The sequence below is a fragment of the Meles meles genome, chromosome 14 (genome assembly GCF_922984935.1).
Source record: "Meles meles chromosome 14, mMelMel3.1 paternal haplotype, whole genome shotgun sequence".
In the NCBI taxonomy this organism is placed as follows: domain Eukaryota; kingdom Metazoa; phylum Chordata; class Mammalia; order Carnivora; family Mustelidae; genus Meles; species Meles meles.
Genome location: NC_060079.1, coordinates 10,966,634 through 10,987,281, shown reverse-complemented (window position 1 = coordinate 10,987,281; position 20,648 = coordinate 10,966,634). Strand labels below are relative to the sequence as shown.

Below are 20,648 nucleotides of genomic sequence, written 5' to 3'. Positions count from 1 at the left end.
TGGACCCAGTGTGATCATAAGCAGAAATACAAATACACAAGATATCAAGTGTCAATTTCAGAATATGCTTACATTAAAATTTCTAGGTTCACTGAACAGAAAACACAAAAATTCAAAATCCTCCTGGAGACCAGGTGACTCATGTTTCAGAAACACGGCCAGGGAGATTATGCCCAATCAATGGACACTCCTCCTTTCGTGCCTAGACTTTATTTTTGATTTCTGTCTTTAAGGGAAGAAGGCTTGAGTGGGAACCCATGAGGGGCAACAACAGCAGTAGGTGAATAACAATTACTGGTCTGTGATGATATCCATAGACTTCATTTTGAATCATTATTACTCCTTTCATATATTTTCATCTTTCCTAAAAAATAAATGAGTATTTCTTTGGTAATTAACTAGGGTGTGCTAACTTTTTTTGTTTCATCCTCAGCACCTAGTAGAGTGACAGATTCCAACTGAGAGTTAAGGTTTTATAGCTTCGTACACACTCAAGTCCTTTATATTATTTGGGGGGAGGAGGAAAAAGGCTCGCATAACAAAAATTATCACATTGAGATATGCAGTGGAGAGTAAATTAAGAAGGCCTGGCTCTCTCCATGTGTAAGAACAGGGACAGCAAAGTATGGAAGTACTTTGACGGTAATTGTTCCTGCCCATAAGACAGAGCATCTCTTAAATGCCTTTTCCTTTCTCTTGATTTTCATGAGAAATCACGGCCTTGGGGACAAGGACAGCATTAGAGCTAACTGCTGACATTACTTCCTCTTTCTGTGTCTATGGTAGGATTTCACTTTTTCACATGGCCCTGTGGCTTGCTTGGGCCAATCAAATGTGAGCAGAAGTGGTATATATCATTTCTAGGGGGAAATCTGTAAAAGCTGGTATCAGATTCACCATATTCTGTTTTCTCTGCCTTGATGTCAGTGATGATATTAAGATGATGGCTTCATCAATCTGTGTCCATGAGTAAAAGTGATCAGGAGTGAAGTTTTCCAGTGACTGAAGATGGACAGGAAGATCAAGAGATATACCTTTGTTGTTTTAAGATACTGAGACTTGGGGCATGTCCTTGACCTTGATTTTATAGGCCAATCACCTGAAGTGGTCATTTTCCTCCTATTCCAACAAGAAGGTCTCAGTGGGCTAAAACCATTAGGAAGTGGATATGGCTAGCATGAAAAATAGATATTATTTTAGTGGGAGAATGAGATTATGCTGCACTTTACAATTCACAACAGCATTTTTGCATAGGTTATTTCATTTCTTCTCTCTTGTGATCTTGGCAAGTCGTCAGATCTCTCTACCTCTCCCTTCTGGACCAACACTCCTTGGTCAATCAGCTGCTCTCCCTGCCCACCCCACTTCTAATGTGCCCCTAATTTAGCACTTAGTACAGTGTACTGCAATTTTAAAATCTGATCTGTCTTCCTAGGAAACTGTGTCCTCTTCATTATTGTGTACCTTCTCTCCAACCAACACCCATGCCCCCCTGTTTCATACTCATGATAAGAGCTTCATAAATGCTCACTTGCAGAAGCTGAGAAGTGGCAGGTAGTTACAAGTAGCAATCAGGATTCAAATCTAAGACTTCCGACTCAACATTCTAGTGACTTAACTATCATTTACTGAGCACCAAGGAAGAGAAAGCCCCTCTGACCTCTGGATACTGACCTTGATGTTGCTATGAGCTCCTCGGGACCACCACAATCTGTGGACTAAAAAAAAAGATTTCACAGAATAACATCAAAGCCATTCAATCACCATGGTCAAGACAAAAACAAGACCACTCCACAATCTTGTCTGAACACAGATCAGGAACATTGCTTAAACTACAAAAATGACCAAAACTGCCTACTACAAGCTGCTTCTTCATCAGTTGTGGCTTTAACCTCCAACTAGCGTTCACTACTTCTTACTAAGGATTAAAGATACCCAATCATAGAATCATCCACACTTCTTGACAGCATTCAATACAGTGCCAGGCTTTGCCTTCCTGAACTCTTTCCACAGTCGCATATGCCCAAATTCCGTAACCAATTCTAACACCGTTACTGAGATACCCCATTGTTGCCCATTGTGCCTGCCTCCTCCTCACCAGAACTATCGAACTTCAGGTGCGTTCTGGTGGGCTTGTTGGAAGACATGTCCAGTCCCTCCTTTGCTCCAGGGCTATTCTGTACACACACACACATGTTGAGGGTTTCATCAGAAACCCTCATTAGGTGTGGGATTGTGATGCCCACTTGATAAAGAAATGGAGGTTCAAGGACATGAAATAATTTGCGCCAGGTCACACCACCAGGAAGAGCCAGAGACCATATTTCAGACTTGCGAGGAGCACTCTCTTTCCCCCACTCACACGGGAGCTAGCCATCTTCTGCGTTTCTTAGGGTACTTGCCCTGCGACCCGGATGCTACGGGGAGCTGCACCCCAAACATGTTACTTTTGCAACCGATCTCCTGTGTGAAAAAACGATATCCTGGCCCAGAGACGTTTTCCACCGCAGAGCCCTGGAACGAGCCCCCGGCGCGGCCCAGCTTGCGAGCAGCCGGGAGCCGGCAGCGGGGAGACGCGGGGTCAGCCTGGGCCTCTGGGGGCGGGCTCACGAGAGTGACGTTGAAAGGACCAATCCCCGCGAGGGCGCCAGCCACGGGGCCCAATAGCAGGAGAGCCTGGCGTGACAGTGACAGCAACGCCGGAGGCAACACCGGCGTCCCAGCGGCCCCGCCTTCTCGGCGGGCGGTGGTGCTCGGCGGGAGGGGGCAAGTCTCTGCGGAGCACGGGACCGGCGGCGGACCCACAGACCCACCCACCGGCCCCCAGACAGACTGCGGACGGGGCAGAGAGCAACCGCGGTTGCCTCCCGCAGCTCGCGGGGACCGAGTCCGCAGGGCCACCGAGGAACCGAGCGACGGCTGCGCAGAGATCTGTCGCCGAGGCCACTCTGGACGCAGGAGTGCGCTTTCAGTGGTTTGCTTTAGAATGAAAGCTTGAGTTTCCCCGACAGGTGCATTTGGTCGAATTCAACGGAAACTCCCCTCCCCGTCCCTGCGCGGCGGTGCCGATCCGGCCCCCGACCCAGACGGCGGTCAGGGTCCCCAAGGCGTCCCGGGCCGCCTCGGCCTCGGGAGCGTTTGCTGCTGGGGGGTGCCCAGGGAGCACAGGACACCCCCCAAAGAGAAGACAGTCCCCAGAGAGCCCGAGCCCCCAAAATGACCGGACCCGCTTCTAGCCTGGCAGGAAGACTGTAACCGTGGGGTGAGTTTTAAAATGAGAGAAAAAAAATCCCTTTATGATTGAGAGCTGCTTTTTTAAGGCCCCCCCTCCTGTCCTGTTAAGGAGCCGCAAAATAACAATAACAGTTGCGCAACTGTCGTGATCTCAGAGGAACCTCGCTGTTTCCCTTATGAAAACCGGCTGGCACTATACAATGTGGGGACTGTAGTGAGATTATTCCAAACGAAAATGACTGACAACTTATTAAAACTACTTTAAGGTGGCATGAGTCCTGAAAGGTCATAACTCTTAAAAATAGTGCGACAGTCTGAGGTTTACTGCTACCCTATTCCAAAGTAAAAATTAATCTCTTAGGAAGTGCTTACTGCTTTCTGCTCACTAGTTTGCCTGTTTACTCCACAGAATTCCTCTAACATCCCCATTCTTTTTCATAGAATTCAGCTACCTACCCAGGCAATATGAAGATTTTCTTTGTAGAACCTGCCATTTGCCTTAGTGCATTTGCTATGACTCTGACCTCTCCACTGACAACACAGTATGTGTATAGGAGACTATGGGAAGATACAGGCAACTACAGTTTTGTATCTGACAGCAATACTTCTGCGTGTGGAAAAAACAAAAGCAGCCCCATTTTCGCATTCCAGGAGGTAAGAAATTAAGCTATCCCTAAAGTGTAATAAAAGGGGAATGTGTAATGGGGTTTTCAGTGAAAGAGGGCATTGCGCTCATCATTCGTTGATCTCTCAAGAGTCATCTCAAAACTCTTAAATCCCAAGAGCCTTTATTCAGTTCCCCTGTTCGAAGTTTCATGACACTTTGAATCTGCTTCTTCTAAGTAAAACCCCCTTCTTCTGTGACATTTTCTGAGAAAATTTCACCCTACTCTCATCTCCCCAGTGGCTGTCCCCTTCCTCCCTCCACATCCCCGCACTGCCCCTGAAAAGCCTGAAGGTTGGACCAAGGCCAGCTGGAAGGAGTACTGCGTGGCCTCAGTGGAGTCAAACAGGGTACTTCTGCCTTTCCTCTTCTACTGCATGTACATGACCCAGTTTTCAATGACCCCCAGAATGTAACCCGTCACTGAACACTGGGGCCAGTGTCCATCATGGGCTGGTCAGGAGGTAGCATGTGTCATTCCTCATTTACTGTTACCAGATCAGCTCTGACTCTCAAATGTTGAGGAGGAGGTTATCTGTGGAGGAGAGCACTCGCTTTGGTGCTGAGGGCACTGAAAATATTTAGCCAGACATTACAGAGCCTTTCCTTCTGCCTCTCTAGCCTCCTCCCTCCAATTTTTATTTAAAACAGGAGGTACATCGCCATTCTCCTGCTCCCTCAGAGAGTTCTTATCAAAGTCTGCCAGTGTCCAGATGCAAAGGCGATGCATTCAGATTTGGAATCCCCCCCCCCACCAGAAAGCCTTAAAAGCACACCACACTTACAAACGTTGAACTGTTCCCCTAGAGGATATTTAGTAATGGCAAAAGAGAGCCTTCCCAAATCAAAGGACAAGAAGAGTTTAAGGGAATTCAGATCACCTGCCAGCTGGCCCTAAGATTTTCTCCTCAGCAGAAGAGAATTCAGGTGTGACTGGAAGGTGAGTCTGAGGCCTGGAAAAAATGGCAAAGGGCCCAGAAGGAAGGCTCTAGCATTTCCGGAGGTGTTCCCCAAGGTGTCAGGTATAACCTCACTGGGCTGAGGCCTGGCCGTTTGGCACAGCTTCTGCTGTTCCTCATTTTCTCCTTTCCACGGAAGAAATTTTCTTGGAACTGATAATTACTGGGAAGCCATGCAGACATCAAGGTTCTGACCTAAAGTGAGGTCATAGAAATAGAAGGGCCAAGGGTCGTACCTCATGGTTTTGTCTCCGGACTTCAAGAATGTTTCCTTTTATATATATGTGTGTGTCATTCCCAGGGAGTGAAAAGGTTCTAAAGGCTCATCAGTTTCTATATTGGATTCTGTGCTTTCCTTCAACAGATACCCGGGAGCAATGGGAGGGACAAAGGGGAAGAGGACATGAATGTCTGGAAAAAATCTTCCACCCTTGCCCTCCTAGAGTAAAGCGAGACAGGCTGTGGTTCAGTCACCTTGGTGGCCTCTGTGACTGTCCAGGTGATGACTATTGGGCCCCACTGGCCTTATCTAGTTGCTGAGAGCCCCCCCCCCCATTGTCCAAGCAGTGGTCTCATCTTGAAGATTTTTGCTGAACATTTAAGTTGATGATTGTTTTATTAATTAGATTAATATTCAAGAGAACATACTGCCCTAGATCCCTTCCCTTAAAGTCAGTGTTCTAGAGCTACAAGTGCTTCTTCTTAGACTGGGGAGCTAGAAAGCACCACCGTCTCAACCCATAACCAAGACAGGTCAGGTGGGCCACTCACCGTTAGTTCCTCGGGAAGGAGGAACTCTTCTGGTTCCCAGGAGGCATCACCATCACCTTCAGTACTTCCTTCTGGCCCCTTTTCTGGACACTGCTCCTGCTCAGTATAAGAATATTCTCTTACCTCAGGTGGCTGGGTGGCTCAGTCAGTTAAGGGTCTGCTTTGGGCTCAGATCATGATCTCAGGGTCATGGGGTTGAGCCCTTGCTCAGCAGGAAGTCTGCTTCTCCCTCTGCCTCTGCCCCCCACTTGTGTTCTCTCTCTCTCAAATAAATAAAATCTTAAAAGAGAGCAGGGTCAGTCCCTAATAAATAAATGATTTTTGGGGGGAGTTCAGGTTTTTCTTTGCCACTCCCCCAAAAGACCAATTACTTATAAGAAGAGTGCATAACACAATAATGTATTGAACTTCTTACTGTTATACCGTATTTATTTATCCTTCTATAAAACAAATATACACATGGACACATGTACTGGAATGCAAGATAATGATACACATTTCAGGGTTCAGATATAAGAATAAACTGAGCTATTTCACTTATACTTAACATTTTGAAAGTCTGTATGAATAGAAGTTTTATTTTTCAATCCACTGGGATTGAGATATAGATAGATAGATAGATTCACACACACACACACACCCACATATCCATATAAATATTGATCTACACTGTTGAACCTTCTCGGATGGCAATTACCATTTCCCAAGTCAAGAGCCTTTATTCAGTTCTCCTACTTTTCAAAACTTTGAGTTTTCTGAGTCTTGTGGCTAGAAGGTACACCCATATACTTCTCCTGGGTAAGATTAGTCTCTAAAGGATGTCTTAACAAAATGGCAAGGCTCTGGGAAGGAAATTCTTGGCTGAGGGAGAAGAGGTAAGGATTCTAGGCATGTTTGTTGACTTTTGCAGAGGAAGGAATTTTTAAGCCCCTTCCCAGATTAACTGACTGGTTCTGAGGTATTAAATTAACCATTGTGTTCTGTTCTCTTCAGGTACTTTCAAGATAGGGACCCCTATTTGAGGGGACAAGTTGGCATTAACCAGATCATGAAGTTGTTCTTGTTCAGTAATTTTTTTATAAACCTTTTAATAACGAACACAATCCCTTATTACCAGCAGATAGGGAATATTTTCTACTCAATTATAATTACACATTTTAGCCTATGAACTTGTGACTTTTTAAAAACTGATACTCCTTTCCTTAAGTATACCTGTCTCTTATCTTGTCATTCCATTCAGTCTTCACAGGAAATAGCACTTCTTACTCTGATTTCCCTCATTTACCCTTATCTAATATATAATTATTGTTCTCCAGAGTTTAAAAGGTATAGTTTGCAGACAGGAGACAGAAGCCAGGATGTGGGGGAAGGGTGGAAATGGGAGGAGATGTTCCAAACTGGAACATCTTGTTGACAAGTTAATTAAAAAATAACCGTTTCATTTACTTCTTTATTCAGTAAGTATTTACTTGATGGCTTTTATATCCGTAGATGGCTTTTATATCCGTAGAGATACAGAGATGTGCTCAGGAAGGCTGACCTAGTAAAAATGAAAACAGCCAAAGTTGATGAAGCACTAACCTGCAATAGATCTGGGCCATGTGCCTTATACTGACATAGTGACTCGAAGTGTAACTCTCAGGAGAGCCTGCAAGATAGGGACTCTTGTCAGATGAAGCTATCGGGACGAATGATTTGGTCAGGATCACACACAGCTAGCAAATCGCAAGACCCATTTTACTTGCTTATTCATGCATGCACCCAGTATCTAGGGCACGCTCTGTGAAACACTGTTGTTGGAATGGTGATACTGTGGTGAAGAAGACAGGGTTCCAGCCCTCCTGGAGCTGAGATTGCAGTGGAAAGGGCACCCAGTGAGCAGTTCAATTAAAAGAACCCATCCTGTTGAGGGGTGGCAAGTCTCTAAAAAAATACAGCCAGACGAGCTCACGGAGCGCTGGGTGAGGGTTAGTGTGGTTGCTCCGAATTGTGTGATTAGTCAGAAGGCTTCTGAGGAGGTGGCATTTGAATTGAGGAAGTGAGCTGTGTGACCAGCAGGCAGAGGGAACACAGCAGGCACAAAGGCAAATAGCATGGGAGGTTTGAGGGATGGCATGTGGCTCAGGGAAGCGAGGAAGTGGAGATGAAATCAGAGAAGTCATGATGTCTGGCCACCCACACCATGGCAAGGAATTCGGATTTATTCTTGCATGAGGAAAGCCACTGGGGGATTTTGAGCAGAGGAGTGACATGGGCTGATGGTGTTTAAGGATCACTCTAAAGTGATCTATGTGAAGAACTGATGACATCTGAATCTAGACTGATCTGACTCCAGAGCTCTTAATCCTTATGCCAAAGAGTGTAATTGGGAAATGGTAATTGCCATCCGAGAAGATTCAACAGAAGGAGAGATTACATCTGTTTGGGCATTTCAGGGAAATCCAAGTGGGACTTGACTATGGACTGTGCCTGTAACATAGGGTACTGGGGGAGTGAGTGGAGATAATGCAAAAGAGTGGGGTTGGACCGCATCTCGGTGGTCTAACGTAACAGACGAGGAGTGTGAACTTTCTCCAGCAGGCTGTGGGCTGAGCAGCTCAGAGACATGCCGCTGGTGTGTTTTGGCAAGACCCTCCCACCATTAGCGTGTATGATGTGCGAAGTGAGGAGGCTGGCATCATAGACTGCACTGAGGAGAGCACCAGCTAGATGCTGGGGCAGTCCAGGTGAAAACTATGAGCCCTGTCCTTCCAGGGGCAGCTCTCGGACTGTGAAGAGGTAAAGGATATCAGAAGCACTGGGTGTTGGTGGGCCTGGGTGAAGGGAAAGGCCAGAAACAATGATGACTGAAGTTTTGAGTCTGAGTGACCAGAACATTCCCTGACCATATGAAATTGCTTGCATTGTTTGACTATATAAAAATAAACATAGGCTCACTCTTTAAAAAAAAATCATTAATTTTAGTATTTGATATTTTTGTGGTTCATCAGCTGTTTTAGGTGCTTTCTAAATATTACATGAATCTATTTTTAAAAATGAGTTTAGTAATCCCTAGTAGAAAAATAACATACTCTTTATATAAAATTTGGAGGACACAGAGAGAAGTGGCAAACAGGACATGCTTTTAAACCACCCAAAATTCTTCCCACCAAATAACTAGCGTAATGATTGTAATGTCTTTCAGTCTGTGTGTGTAGCTGGTGGCTTTGGTCTTCGGCAGAGTCAGGGTTATCTTACTCCTCAGTTCAGTTCATGGCATGCTGCCATCTTTAGTGCAAAGCTGCTCTTTGGGTTTTATCTTATTTTTTAGTAAGTAAAGAAATAGATTAGAAACTTATTTGTGGAGACACATAAGAACAAAGCAACCGAGTGCTTCCTAAATAAAGGTCTATCAAATAGGATATTTATATGTGACACTCATTCACCTTTAAGTAGACAGAAAAATCTATCACAGGAAAGGGTATCACTCTTGCTTTCAGCAGTGGGCATGATCTCAGTGCTAACTGTTTAGAGAAGACAGAAAAATCATTATATGACTAGTCCCAGATGTATTAGGGTCTGTGGATCTCCTATATAAGACAGACACACACCAATACACAATTTTCTGTTTGTGAGTTCAAGTTCCCACCATGGTACTTGCATATGACGCCTGAGCTTTGATTACTGTATTGTCTCTTGATATTTGCTTTGTGAACTGGATGAAGATTCAGGCTGTATCAAACCCACACTCCTTATTGGGGACCTACTGGAAATGTAAAGAAAAATATGCACTGTAATATTTCTGTGAATTTGTCTATATTTCTGTAAACACATTGTCTTTTTTGTCTCTTTGCAGGAAGTTCAGAAGAAAGTGTCTCTTTTCAATCTGCAGATGGACATAAGTGGATTACTTCCTGGTCTGGTGTCTACGTTCATACTTCTGTCTCATAGTGATCATCGAGGACGAAAATTCCCTTTGATTTTGTCTTCTGTGGGTGCTCTGGCAACCAGTGTTTGGCTCTGTTTGCTTTCCTACTTTGCTTTTCCATTCCAGCTTTTGATTGCATCTACCTTCATTGGTGCCCTTTGTGGCAATTATACCACATTTTTAGGAGCCTGTTTTGCCTACATAGTTGATCAATGTACAGAACAGAAACAAAGAACAATTCGAATAGCTATAATCGACTTCATACTTGGACTTGTCACTGGATTGACAGGACTGTCTTCTGGCTATTTTATCAGAGAATTAGGTTTTGTGTGGTCCTTTTTAATCATTGCTATGGCTCTTACTGTTAACTTGATTTATATTTCATTTTTTCTTGGTGATTCAGTGAAAGAATCTTCATCTCAGAATGTTTCCATGTCATGTAGCGAAGGCTTTAAAAACCTATTTTACCGAACTTCCATGCTTTTTAAAAATGCTTCTGGTAAGCGACGATATTTTCTCTGTTTGTTACTTTTTACAATGATGACTTACTTTTTTGTGGTAATTGGCGTTTCCCCCATCTTTATCCTTTATGAATTGGATTCACCACTCTGCTGGAATGAAGTTTTTATAGGTTATGGATCAGCTTTGGGTAGCGTCACATTTTTTAGTAGTTTCCTAGGAATATGGCTTTTTTCTTACTGTATGGAAGACATTCACATGACCTTCATTGGGATCTTTACCACCATGGGAGGAATGGTTATGACTGCTTTTGCCAAAACAACATTGATGATGTTTTTAGGTAAGTCACAAATGGAGCCTTAGAACTTACCATGTATTTATGTTTATACCAAATGAATTTAATCTGTTGGGTGATACACTTTCAATATAAAATTCTCTAACACAATCTAGTTCAAGTAAGGCATTTTGTTAAAAGCCAGTTATCCTGAAAGTGAAAGCCAATTTGCTTTTAAAAAAAGCAACTCACTGAATAACCACAGTTTCCCAAATTTGCATACTTGCCAAAAAATTGTTTTGAGGAACATTCTTCTTTAAAAGAGCTTTCGCCAACTTGAATATTTCTTGAAATGCTGAAGGTTGGGGCACTTGGGTGGCTCAGACGGTTGAGTATCCAACTCTTGATTTTGGCCCAGGTCATTATCTCAGATTTATGAGATGGAGCCCTGCACCAGGCTGTCCACTAAGCAGGGAGTCTGCTTGAGATTATCTCTTTCCCTCCCCACACCCGCCCCTCTCTCTCTCTTAAAAAAAAGAAAAATGCTGCTAAAAAAGCTACTTTCCATAAAATTTTTAAAGAGCATTACATAAAGTAGATTCAAAAGATTTGTAAAATTCATATGTATTGAATATATTCAAGAAGATTCTTTAAAGACAAGATTTTGCAAATTGGTCATTTCATGAACTGGCTTTTGATAAATCCCTTTTTGCCAAATTAGACTGCTTCCTTAACTAACTGTTCCATAAGTGACTTCTGTAGGCCTTGAGTGAGATGCTGCATTTGAAAGAGCTAAGGGATCTATAGAGTGGGCATAGAGAAAGGTCCAATTCCATCTTTTTCTACAAAGACACTATCAACCTCTTACTACCTTGCAGGGAAGCAGGGCGACCAAATAGATTTGGGCTTAATATCCATTTATAGTACCAGGTGATTTGGGCAAGTTACTTAACTACTCCAGGCCCTCATTTACTCATCTGTAATATGGGCACAGTAACAGAATTCACCGGGTTATAATGAATATTAGAAGAGATCACTGTAAAGCACTTAGCACAATGCCTTGTATTCAGTAAATGTCAGTTCTCCCTGTCTCCTTTAGAGTTTCCAAGACCAAGTAAGTTGATCTATGTGAAAGCACGTTGAAATTTTAGAGTCATCAGCAAAAATAATATATTGCTATTTTAGCATATAACTAGAGATGCTATTGACTATTAGGGGCCCATAATGTAAGAGGAGAGGCAATCTGTGTTCATGAAATTATTCCACACAAAGATGAAGAAGCAGAAAGATAAAGAACAAATTTATCAATACGTGCATCAAACTAATAAAGAATGCGGAGGAATGCCAAGTCTGAAAAAGGACAAACAGAAAACAAATGTGAAAAACTAAGTCACACCTCGCTAAATGAGAGTTTGCTACAATAATCAGGGAAATAGCAGATCAGTCCCAGCTGGCGATTATATAGATCTGGACCTCAAACCTCCCTGAACTCTTGTTCTGAGCACTGAAGTAAGAAAGTAAACGAAACTTGAACTGGCCTGTCTACAGGGTACCTGTGTATTCATTAAACAGAAGTCTATAATTAGTTACTTCAGTCCTTAGGTGCAGTGAGTTAGGATGCTTAGAGAGAAAACATTTCACATCGAAAATTGACCACTGGTTTTCGGATTTAGCCTGTGATTTCCCACCATTTCTCTTACAGTGAGGCTGCCATTCCTTTTCATTATTGTGCCACTCTCTGTTCTGCGCTCCATGGTATCGAAAGCAGTTCGTTCCACTGAACAAGGTGAGTTTAATTTGCCGAAGGAAAATCATGAATTTACAATCTGTACCAACTCAAATCTATGTATGACCTTTGTTTGGTTCTTCAGAATATTCTACAGCCCTTTTCCTGCTCAGAACTCCTTTAGAACTAAGTGGTAAGTTCTGTGTTTGGAAGAGGCTTATATTCAAGCAGGGCTGCCCCTGGCCCAGGTCTCCTGCTTTGGAGGGCTTGCTGTGGCCAGACCCTGCACCAAGAAGAGAGGAGTGCTCAGAGCTAGGCAGATGCTGACTGGGAGCCCACCACACCTACCCCTTCTAGACTACGCTTTGGGTACCAGGACCCCTGTAATTCCTAGCCAGATAGCTCTGGGTTCATGTCCATGAGGGCCTGGATGGTGCTCTTCCTGACTCTTTTGCCTGAAGGTTGAGTGACCCCATTGTGCTCCCCCTTTAGACCATAGGGGTTGCCTCTATGGGTTTGCTCGATCCCAGGACCCTGTGAGATCATGACCTGGGCCGAAGGCAGAGGCTTAACCCACTGAGCCACCTAGGCGCTCCCCAAAATGGGATATTTTCGTGAAATGTTATGCACTTTAAAGTAATCAGGGAGGGGAAATACTGCATAGGGTTTCACTAGCCTCTCACTATCCCTATTACCTTGAATAAGAAAGGAGAGAAAACTAGATTTGGGTAATTATTTTGCAATCTCTGTGCTCTGTACAGCTGTGAAGCTCCAAGATAAAGCCACCCTGGATGACCTCTTATCTGGTCACTACCTGCACGCTCCTTGTGATTATAAATTGGAACACCATAAAAACAGACTTGACTTTAGAGATCTATTGAATTAAAAAAAAAAGTATAGAAAATAAACTAACCTGCACTTATTATTTAATCCAGTTTATCTATGGCGACTATTAGACAAGTTGAACTGCTTGTAGAAGTTAAGCAACAAGGAAACCCTACTTTGTAATAGTGTGGCTGTTTATGCCAGACAGACATACACCGCATGATCAACTTCTGTCAAGAATGGATTTAAGCCATTGCATAATAGGACTAGAACAATCCAGTCTGTCTTCCGTGGCACTGTGCCTAGCTGCAGCAAGGGATCAGAAATATAAGAAAATAATAACACAGTTAGATAGGGAGGAGTATTTCCTCCCTATTAAACTGAACTTCATGTCTTATCATAAAACATGGAGATAGTATTGCCTTTATGCTACTTGCTGATTGGTAACTGGGCTCTTGAATTAAGCCTTTATTCATTCACTTGACAAATATGGATTAAACAGATCTACCATGTGCCAGGACAGATTGTTTACTGCTGTGTACAACAGTAAACACAGTAGATGCACACTTGACATGAACAGAGCTTTCATTTTAGTTATGAGAAGACACATATATGAAAATACAGTGTTCTTCAGAGCTGTTTGTTTTTTGAACATGTGACCTGTCATTCAAAGAAGAATGAGGAACAACTTATGAGAATATATACTAGGGTAAAAAAAGCTTAAACAGATAAAAATCAATACACAGCACAGTCTACTAGACTAAGACCATGGGGAAAATAAGAACATAGACACATGAACCATAATCCAGTTATGAAAGGTGATCCTCAAGCTTGCCTTTTCCTTCTTCTCTGTCCAATCAAATACAAGTATTTACATGATTTGCATTGTTTGTAAGAAAAATACATTACCATTTACCATAGAGAGGTAAACTTGGCAAAGTGAGGAAGAAGCACAATGGCTTAATCCAACAGTCTGCCGAAGCTCCACAGAAACGTATCCTGGGGACATCATGGAGAGTGGAAAACTGTCACAGAACTTTGTATCTGGTGATGCTAAATTTCACAAAGAGGAAGAAAGGTACATCCTGTCTAGAGGTTTAACTGCTTGGTCAATGTGGTCTTGGATTCCAGACAAAACTAAAAATCGGTAGAATGAATGAGCCCTTTTCTATTATGAGCCTGGACTAGCCATGCAGCCACATTGTGCTTCTCGAATAATGTTCCACAGCCTATTGCCCTCTCCCAAACGTGGGTAGAGCAAGCGTGACAGACAGCAGCGGTCTCCCCACTCAGTCTTGCCAGCTACTTCCGAATGGAGGCGGTTTCAAGCAGGGAAGGCAGAACAGAATCATGCAGCATCAAACCCTGGCATAACGAGAGCACAGACGCGTACTTGAGTCATGCAGAGGAATCTTGTGGACTGGATTTGTTGTCACTTTGAAGGGCTCAAATTCAAACTGCAGAACCTATATGCAATCATCTGTCTTTGTCTGCAGCTGTCACTTTTGCCAGATCTGAGAAGCAGATGAAAAGAATTGCTCTAACTTTCAAAAGGCCCCAGGGTGGGACCTTTGCTGGTAGGAGCCACCTGAGCATACCTATACGGAGCGTGTCACAGATGTCCCCAGCTTAGGGAAAGAGTGGGAGATAATCTTGAAGGACAATGGTAGCTGTGGCTATGTGTGAGGCTGTGTAGGGAGAGGAGACTGGATTTCAAATGGGTCAGCGGCTGTTGCCTCTTACCTTTGCCCTACTAACTCCAAACCGTTGTGTTTTCAATATCCTCACATCCTCTATTAGGTCAGGGAGTACTGGTGTCCTTAGTTCCTTCACCTGCAGAATGGGTTACCGGCTTCTCAGGGATTTAGAAAGTATAGCTTTAGCTCGCCGAGCAGTGCCCCACGTTTGCTTTTTTCAAGGAGGAACGATTTTCTCCCTCGTTTTGTTTATTGTTTTGTTACTCAGTCATTTCCCTTTCTCCCTCCACACCCAACCCCAAACAGGCACCCTGTTTGCTTGCATTGCTTTCTTGGAAACACTTGGTGGAGTTGCTGCAGTTTCTGCTTTTAATGGAATTTATTCAGCCACCGTTGCTTGGTACCCAGGCTTCACCTTTCTACTGTCTGCTGTTCTGTTACTAATTCCAGCCATCAGTCTATGGTATGTAATTATTTCTAATCATTTTATCAAAGGATAGGCGGATTAAGTGAATTCCCTAACCTCAAATTACATAAACTGTTAAAGTTGTTAAAAAACAAAATTCAACTGAGTAACTTTTTTTTTTTCTAATTTATTTTTGTTTTAGAGAGAGAGTGAGTGGGTGGGGAGGGCAGAGGGAGAGAGAGGCTTAAGCAGGCTCCATGCTCAACATGGAGCTGGATGTGGGGCTGACTCTCACAACCCTGAGATCATGACCTGAGCAAGAACAAGGGTTGGATGCTTAACCGACTGAGCCAGCCAGGCTCTCCTCAACTGAGTAACTTTTAAAGATCTAATTGGCTCTACTAATTGATTCATGAATTAGGCAGCATCCCATTTAGCAAGCAGAGGGAAGCTCTGCGGAGCTATGCTGAGCAGAAAGTTTTCACAGAATGGAGGGTGGATCAAGAAGTTATTAGCAAAAGAGCAGAAATAATTGGTTCAGGCAAAGTCACCTTCCCTTAAGGAGAAGAGCAGGGAGTCTTATCAGATGGATGACCCAGTCTTCCTTTGGGGAATGGAGAGGGCTTATGTGGCAGGGTCATTGGTGCTGATCAGAAAACTCTTGCCTGAGTAGTGAAGATTCTGTGTCTGGGGGAGGCTGGAACTGCAGTTAAGTTACATTTTCAGTCCAGGTTTGATAACTTGGCCTACCTGACGCCATTTTGGACCTGTGGTTTTCTTTTTAACAAAGTTTTACCTCAGAATGTACTTTTCTCAATAACTTTTAGACATGAAGACATCTAATGATAATGTTGGAAACCTAAGAATAAAGAGACAAATGAGAAGGCTGACCAGAACTAGGAAAAAGAAAGATTGGGTCAAACTATAAATAGCTATTCCATCTCTTTAAATATCAACAACTGATTAAATTAGCAACCAAGAATACATATATATATAGAGAGAGAGAGAGAGAGATTCAAACTATGATTTCCTAGCGTATAATATCCTCTGAGGGTCAAAGATTACTATAAGACAGACTTTAATATGGAGTCTTGGGTTGATGACAAGAGCAACGTACGCTGAATATCAGGAATTTTCTTTCCAGAGAGTTGGCTTATTTAATGACTCCCTTTTTAAAGGTAAATACCCAAATAAATACAAAATACTAAATTCTATTTGTGACTAGTACATAGAATAAGAAGACCAAAGTCATACACGTAAGAGTATAATATTTCTCCCTTTGCCTTTTGGTTAATGAGAAGTATGATCTAACTAGGTTAAGTGTTTGCTAAAATGCCCAGGTATCAGAGTCAACACATTCTGTGGGGCCAGCACATTGAGCTGAGAGCACACTACCCTCTCTTTGCTGGGCTTTGACCATTCCACATGGCTAAGAGCACCGTGTGGTGATGGGGGTCAGTAGCAAGTGGGGCACAAAAGGCATCTCTGCTTTCTCCTGAGCACTGGGATGGGCTGGGGTGGGGTGAATAAGGGTGAAAATTACCAGTGTACCCAGGCCTTACACATTCTGCCAAGACTGTGAACTCCTTAACGGACTGCCCTACATTTACTCATAGTAGGACCGCAATACATATTTCTACAGAATTTTGACCCCTAGATCTGTGTAAGAGTATAATAGTATTTACAGTTCCTCTGTAATTTTGATGAAAAGTTATTTTTACTGGGTATCCTTTTTAAAAAAGACTATTCACCTATTGAACTGGCGAAATTAAAAATACTTGCTGTGCTAATGAGTACACGATGAGACAATCTTACACATTACTGGTAGTGATATTATTTGGCACTATCATTTTTGGAAGACAATTCGTAAATGTATATCAAAAGCTTTTTTAAAAGTTCAAAGTATTTGGCCCAGTGATTCCTTTTAGAAATATATCCTAAGGAAATGGTCAGTAATGTCTAAAACTTATAGTTGACCCCTGAACAACAACGCAGGTCTGAACTATATGGATTCACTTAACATGCAGATTTTTTTCAATATATATAGTATTGTAATGGATTTTTCTCTTACAATTTTCTTTTTTTTTTTTTTTAAGATTTTATTTATTTATTTGACAGAGAGAGATCACAAGTAGACAGAGAGGCAGGCAGAGAGAGAGAGAGGGAAGCAGGCTCGCTGCTGAGCAGAGAGCCCGATGCGGGACTTGATCCCAGGACCCTGAGATCATGACCCGAGCCGAAGGCAGCGGCTCAACCCACTGAGCCACCCAGGCGCCCCTCTCTTACAATTTTCTTAATAACATTTCTCTAGTTTTATTATAAAAATACAGCAATATATATTATGTTACATAATATATATATTATTACATATATATATATCGACATACCATATATGCATATATATAGACATACCAAATACATGTTAATAGACTGTTTTATGTTACTGGTAAAGTTCCCAGTCAATAGTAGGCTATTAGTAGTTAAGTTTTTAGGGCATCAACAGTGATATGAACTGCATGGTCACCCCAACCCCTGCATTGTGCAAGGGTCAACTGGTATAAAGGTGTTTATTAAGACAAAAAAAATTTTTTAATGACCAAAATGTCCAACAAGAGAATGATTAAATAAATCATGATGCATCCACAGCATGAAAAAAACATTAGTAAGAATTGGGGAGTATAAAATGGGTAATTTTAATTTTATTCTTCATATATTTGTACATATCTGTTATGAACACATATGCAGCTAGCTAAAAGATAGCTATCCTTTTAATATTGTTTCTAAAGTAAATGTAGATGGTCTTCCGAGATTTTTTTAATCCTATACTGTTCAATATTTTTAAAAATAAAATTACATGTAAATAAAATCTTAAAAAAAAAATAAAATTACACGCAGGGGTCTGGGTGGCTCAGTCAGTTGGGCATCTGTCTTCAGCTCTAGTCATGATCTCAGGGGATAGAGCCCTGCATCAGGCTCCTCACTCAGCAGGAAGTTGCCTTGTCCCTTGGCCCCTTCAGCCCTCTGCTCATGCTCTCTCACAAATAAATAAAATCTTTAAAATAAAATAATATGCCTTTTTTTTTTTTTAAAGATTTTACTTATTTACTTGAGGGGGAAGGGAGGGCAGAGGAACAGGGAGAGAGAATCCTAAGCAGGCTCTGCACTGAGCACCAAGCCCCGACACAGGGCTCCATCTCACCACCCTGCGATCATGACCAAGATCACGACCTAAGCCAAAACCAAGGGTCAGTCGCTTAACTGAGTCACCCATTCTAGATGTCTTCTTGTCCCAGCTCAGTTACGGGTACTGAATGTGAATTTCAGCCATATCTATAGTCATAACTACTTTTTGTGGACTACAGGATAAACAATGGGACAGATGGACATTTTAGGTACCTAAAAAAGAAAAAAACTGTATATTTTTTATTTTCAGAACGCTATGCATAGTGAAGTCAGCTGGACTCAAAATGCCATTATGTTCCGTCTACATATAATTTGCATAATTTATTGGAACCCATATAATCAGGGGAAAGATAGAATATAGATTATTTATTTATGTACCGCCTTCATCACAATTTTAAAATGTCTTGTTTGCTTTTGCAGTGTGGTCAAATGCACCAGCTGGAATGAAGGAAGCTATGTACTTCTTACAGAAGAGGAATCCAGTGAAGACACTTCAGAGAGATGATTAATTGAGATTAAAAAAAAAAAAACAACTGAAAGTACACATCATATACTCTGACTTCTGAGGAATGTAAACTGGTTCCATAATCAATATTTCGTGACTAATCAATGTTACATGTCCTTTCTTCTAAACTGAAAAGTGAGAGAACTAGCTCCTGGCTCTAGCTCCTTACAGTATCATGCACTTTGAGCACTCTACGAGTATCATGTGATAGATTTCCATAGACAGAAGAACAAATCTCAAAACACTTCCCACTTTTGGATTTAGGAAAGAAACTGAAACTTCACAGTATAAAGAGGGATTAAGAAACTTGACACAATCAAAAGCAATAATCTCCTGACATACTCCAGTCTCATGCTGAGACCAAGGAAGGAGAACTAACTCTATACCTCAGTTTCTTCATCTGCAAAATGGGTTTGTGACCTCTTGAAGATTTCAAAGGCTTAACTGTTCAAAATTATGATGAATGATTCACTGACAGGAAAATAATGATAAAACATTCAAATATTTCTAGTACAATCGTACCTCTGCTTGGATAATGCTTTGTTTTCTAGAGCCCATCAGGTTGACAGTGAAAGCTTTTAATAGATTCAAAACCTTAAAATGGAATCACTTTAAATGATACATATTTTCACTTTTCCTAATATGTTTCATCAGTGACAGGCATGATAATAATTAGATAGGTAACACAGGGGTCACTGGAAAAAAAATCATAAAAAATTGTTTATAAAGAAATATAAAAGCTGAGTGAACAACCAATCAGGAACTAATATTATAGAGCCAATATTCATTCCTTACTTTTTATCAAAGAATAGCCATTTCTTACTGCCTTAAACTCATCCTGAGACCCACCCTAGTCCATGAAAACACATTCTTTCAGGCCTTCTGTCTTTCTATATGCTGTTCATTTGCCCTTCCTCCCTCGGGACAATGAAACTTGATTTTCAGCCAAAACACTGCTTCCTCTGCAAGGTCTTCTTGACACTTCTTCCCTACTCCTGTAGTCCCCCCCAACCCCTGCAGGGTGCCCACAGCACTTTCTGTATTCTTCATCCTAGCATCTTCCATTGTCTCATAATATTTGTTTTCCCTACTTGACAATGAGCACCTTGAGGACAGGGACAATCTTTGATTCCTCATTTTATCCTCAATAAATGTTTGTTGAACTAAATACAAAATTTTGTTTTTGCTTGTAAAAATAATTTAAAACTCCATATTTAGTAATGTGTCATGTGACATATTTAATAATGTGTCATGAGAGTAACCACTGGTATCATGCCACAGCCATTAAGCCAGCCTGAAAAATGTGCTAGCCTGTACACTTTTTAAATTGGTTTATAGTATTTTTACCAGTCCTTCAATGTCTTTTATGTTATAAGTTACCATATGTAGTAACGCAAGTGCCTTGAAGTACAACTAGATGATTCTTCGTAATCTCTCTTGAACACAGAGTTTTCCATTCGACACACTGTTTACAAATTTTTCCTGTAGGGTAATCATGATTGCTGGACTAACCAAGAGCACTCAGTGTAAAATATTATAAATGTTTATTTCCAAGACTATTCCTTTTAAGTCTACCTAATGTCTTCTGGAAGCCCAGGTAAGAACTGAGTGCTTTCTATATATATATATTTTTTTTTTTTTTTCCTTCCTTTCAATGCTCTTTCCACACTAAAAAATACTTTATGGCTTGCAAAGTGTTCCTCTGTATCAACTTATTATATACTCTCTTAATAACTCTGACAAAGTAGATATTCATTTTCCTCATTTTACAGACAAGGCAGGTAAGTCTCCGAGAGACCTGACCATAGTTACTCAACTACTACTAAGTAGGAGCATCACTCGGAGATGGTGTTGGCCCTACCAAGATTCTTCATAGCTAAGGTATACATGTTACAGATTGTAAATCCAACCCAACGTGGAGTATGAAATGCCCCCCAACACATCAGCACTACTGTACCCAACTAAACTGCCTACAATATTGCCTTTTTTGTGGTTAGACATGATGGTCTATAAAGTCCCTAGCTCAACCTTCCATGAT

The 20,648-nt window shown here is 41.7% G+C and overlaps 1 protein-coding gene across 1 annotated transcript; it reads left to right on the top strand.

Annotated features, from left to right (window-relative positions):
- The first annotated feature begins 2,912 nt into the window (after window positions 1-2,912).
- SLC46A3 (solute carrier family 46 member 3) lies at window positions 2,913-19,871 on the top strand. The gene is made up of 6 exons (XM_045978292.1): window positions 2,913-3,262; window positions 3,676-3,888; window positions 9,464-10,334; window positions 11,971-12,054; window positions 14,823-14,979; window positions 18,526-19,871. Exons 2-6 carry the CDS (start codon window positions 3,700-3,702, stop codon window positions 18,608-18,610), a joined length of 1,386 nt encoding a protein of 461 aa, XP_045834248.1. The 5' UTR covers window positions 2,913-3,262; window positions 3,676-3,699; the 3' UTR covers window positions 18,611-19,871.
- Window positions 19,872-20,648: the final 777 nt, after the last annotated feature.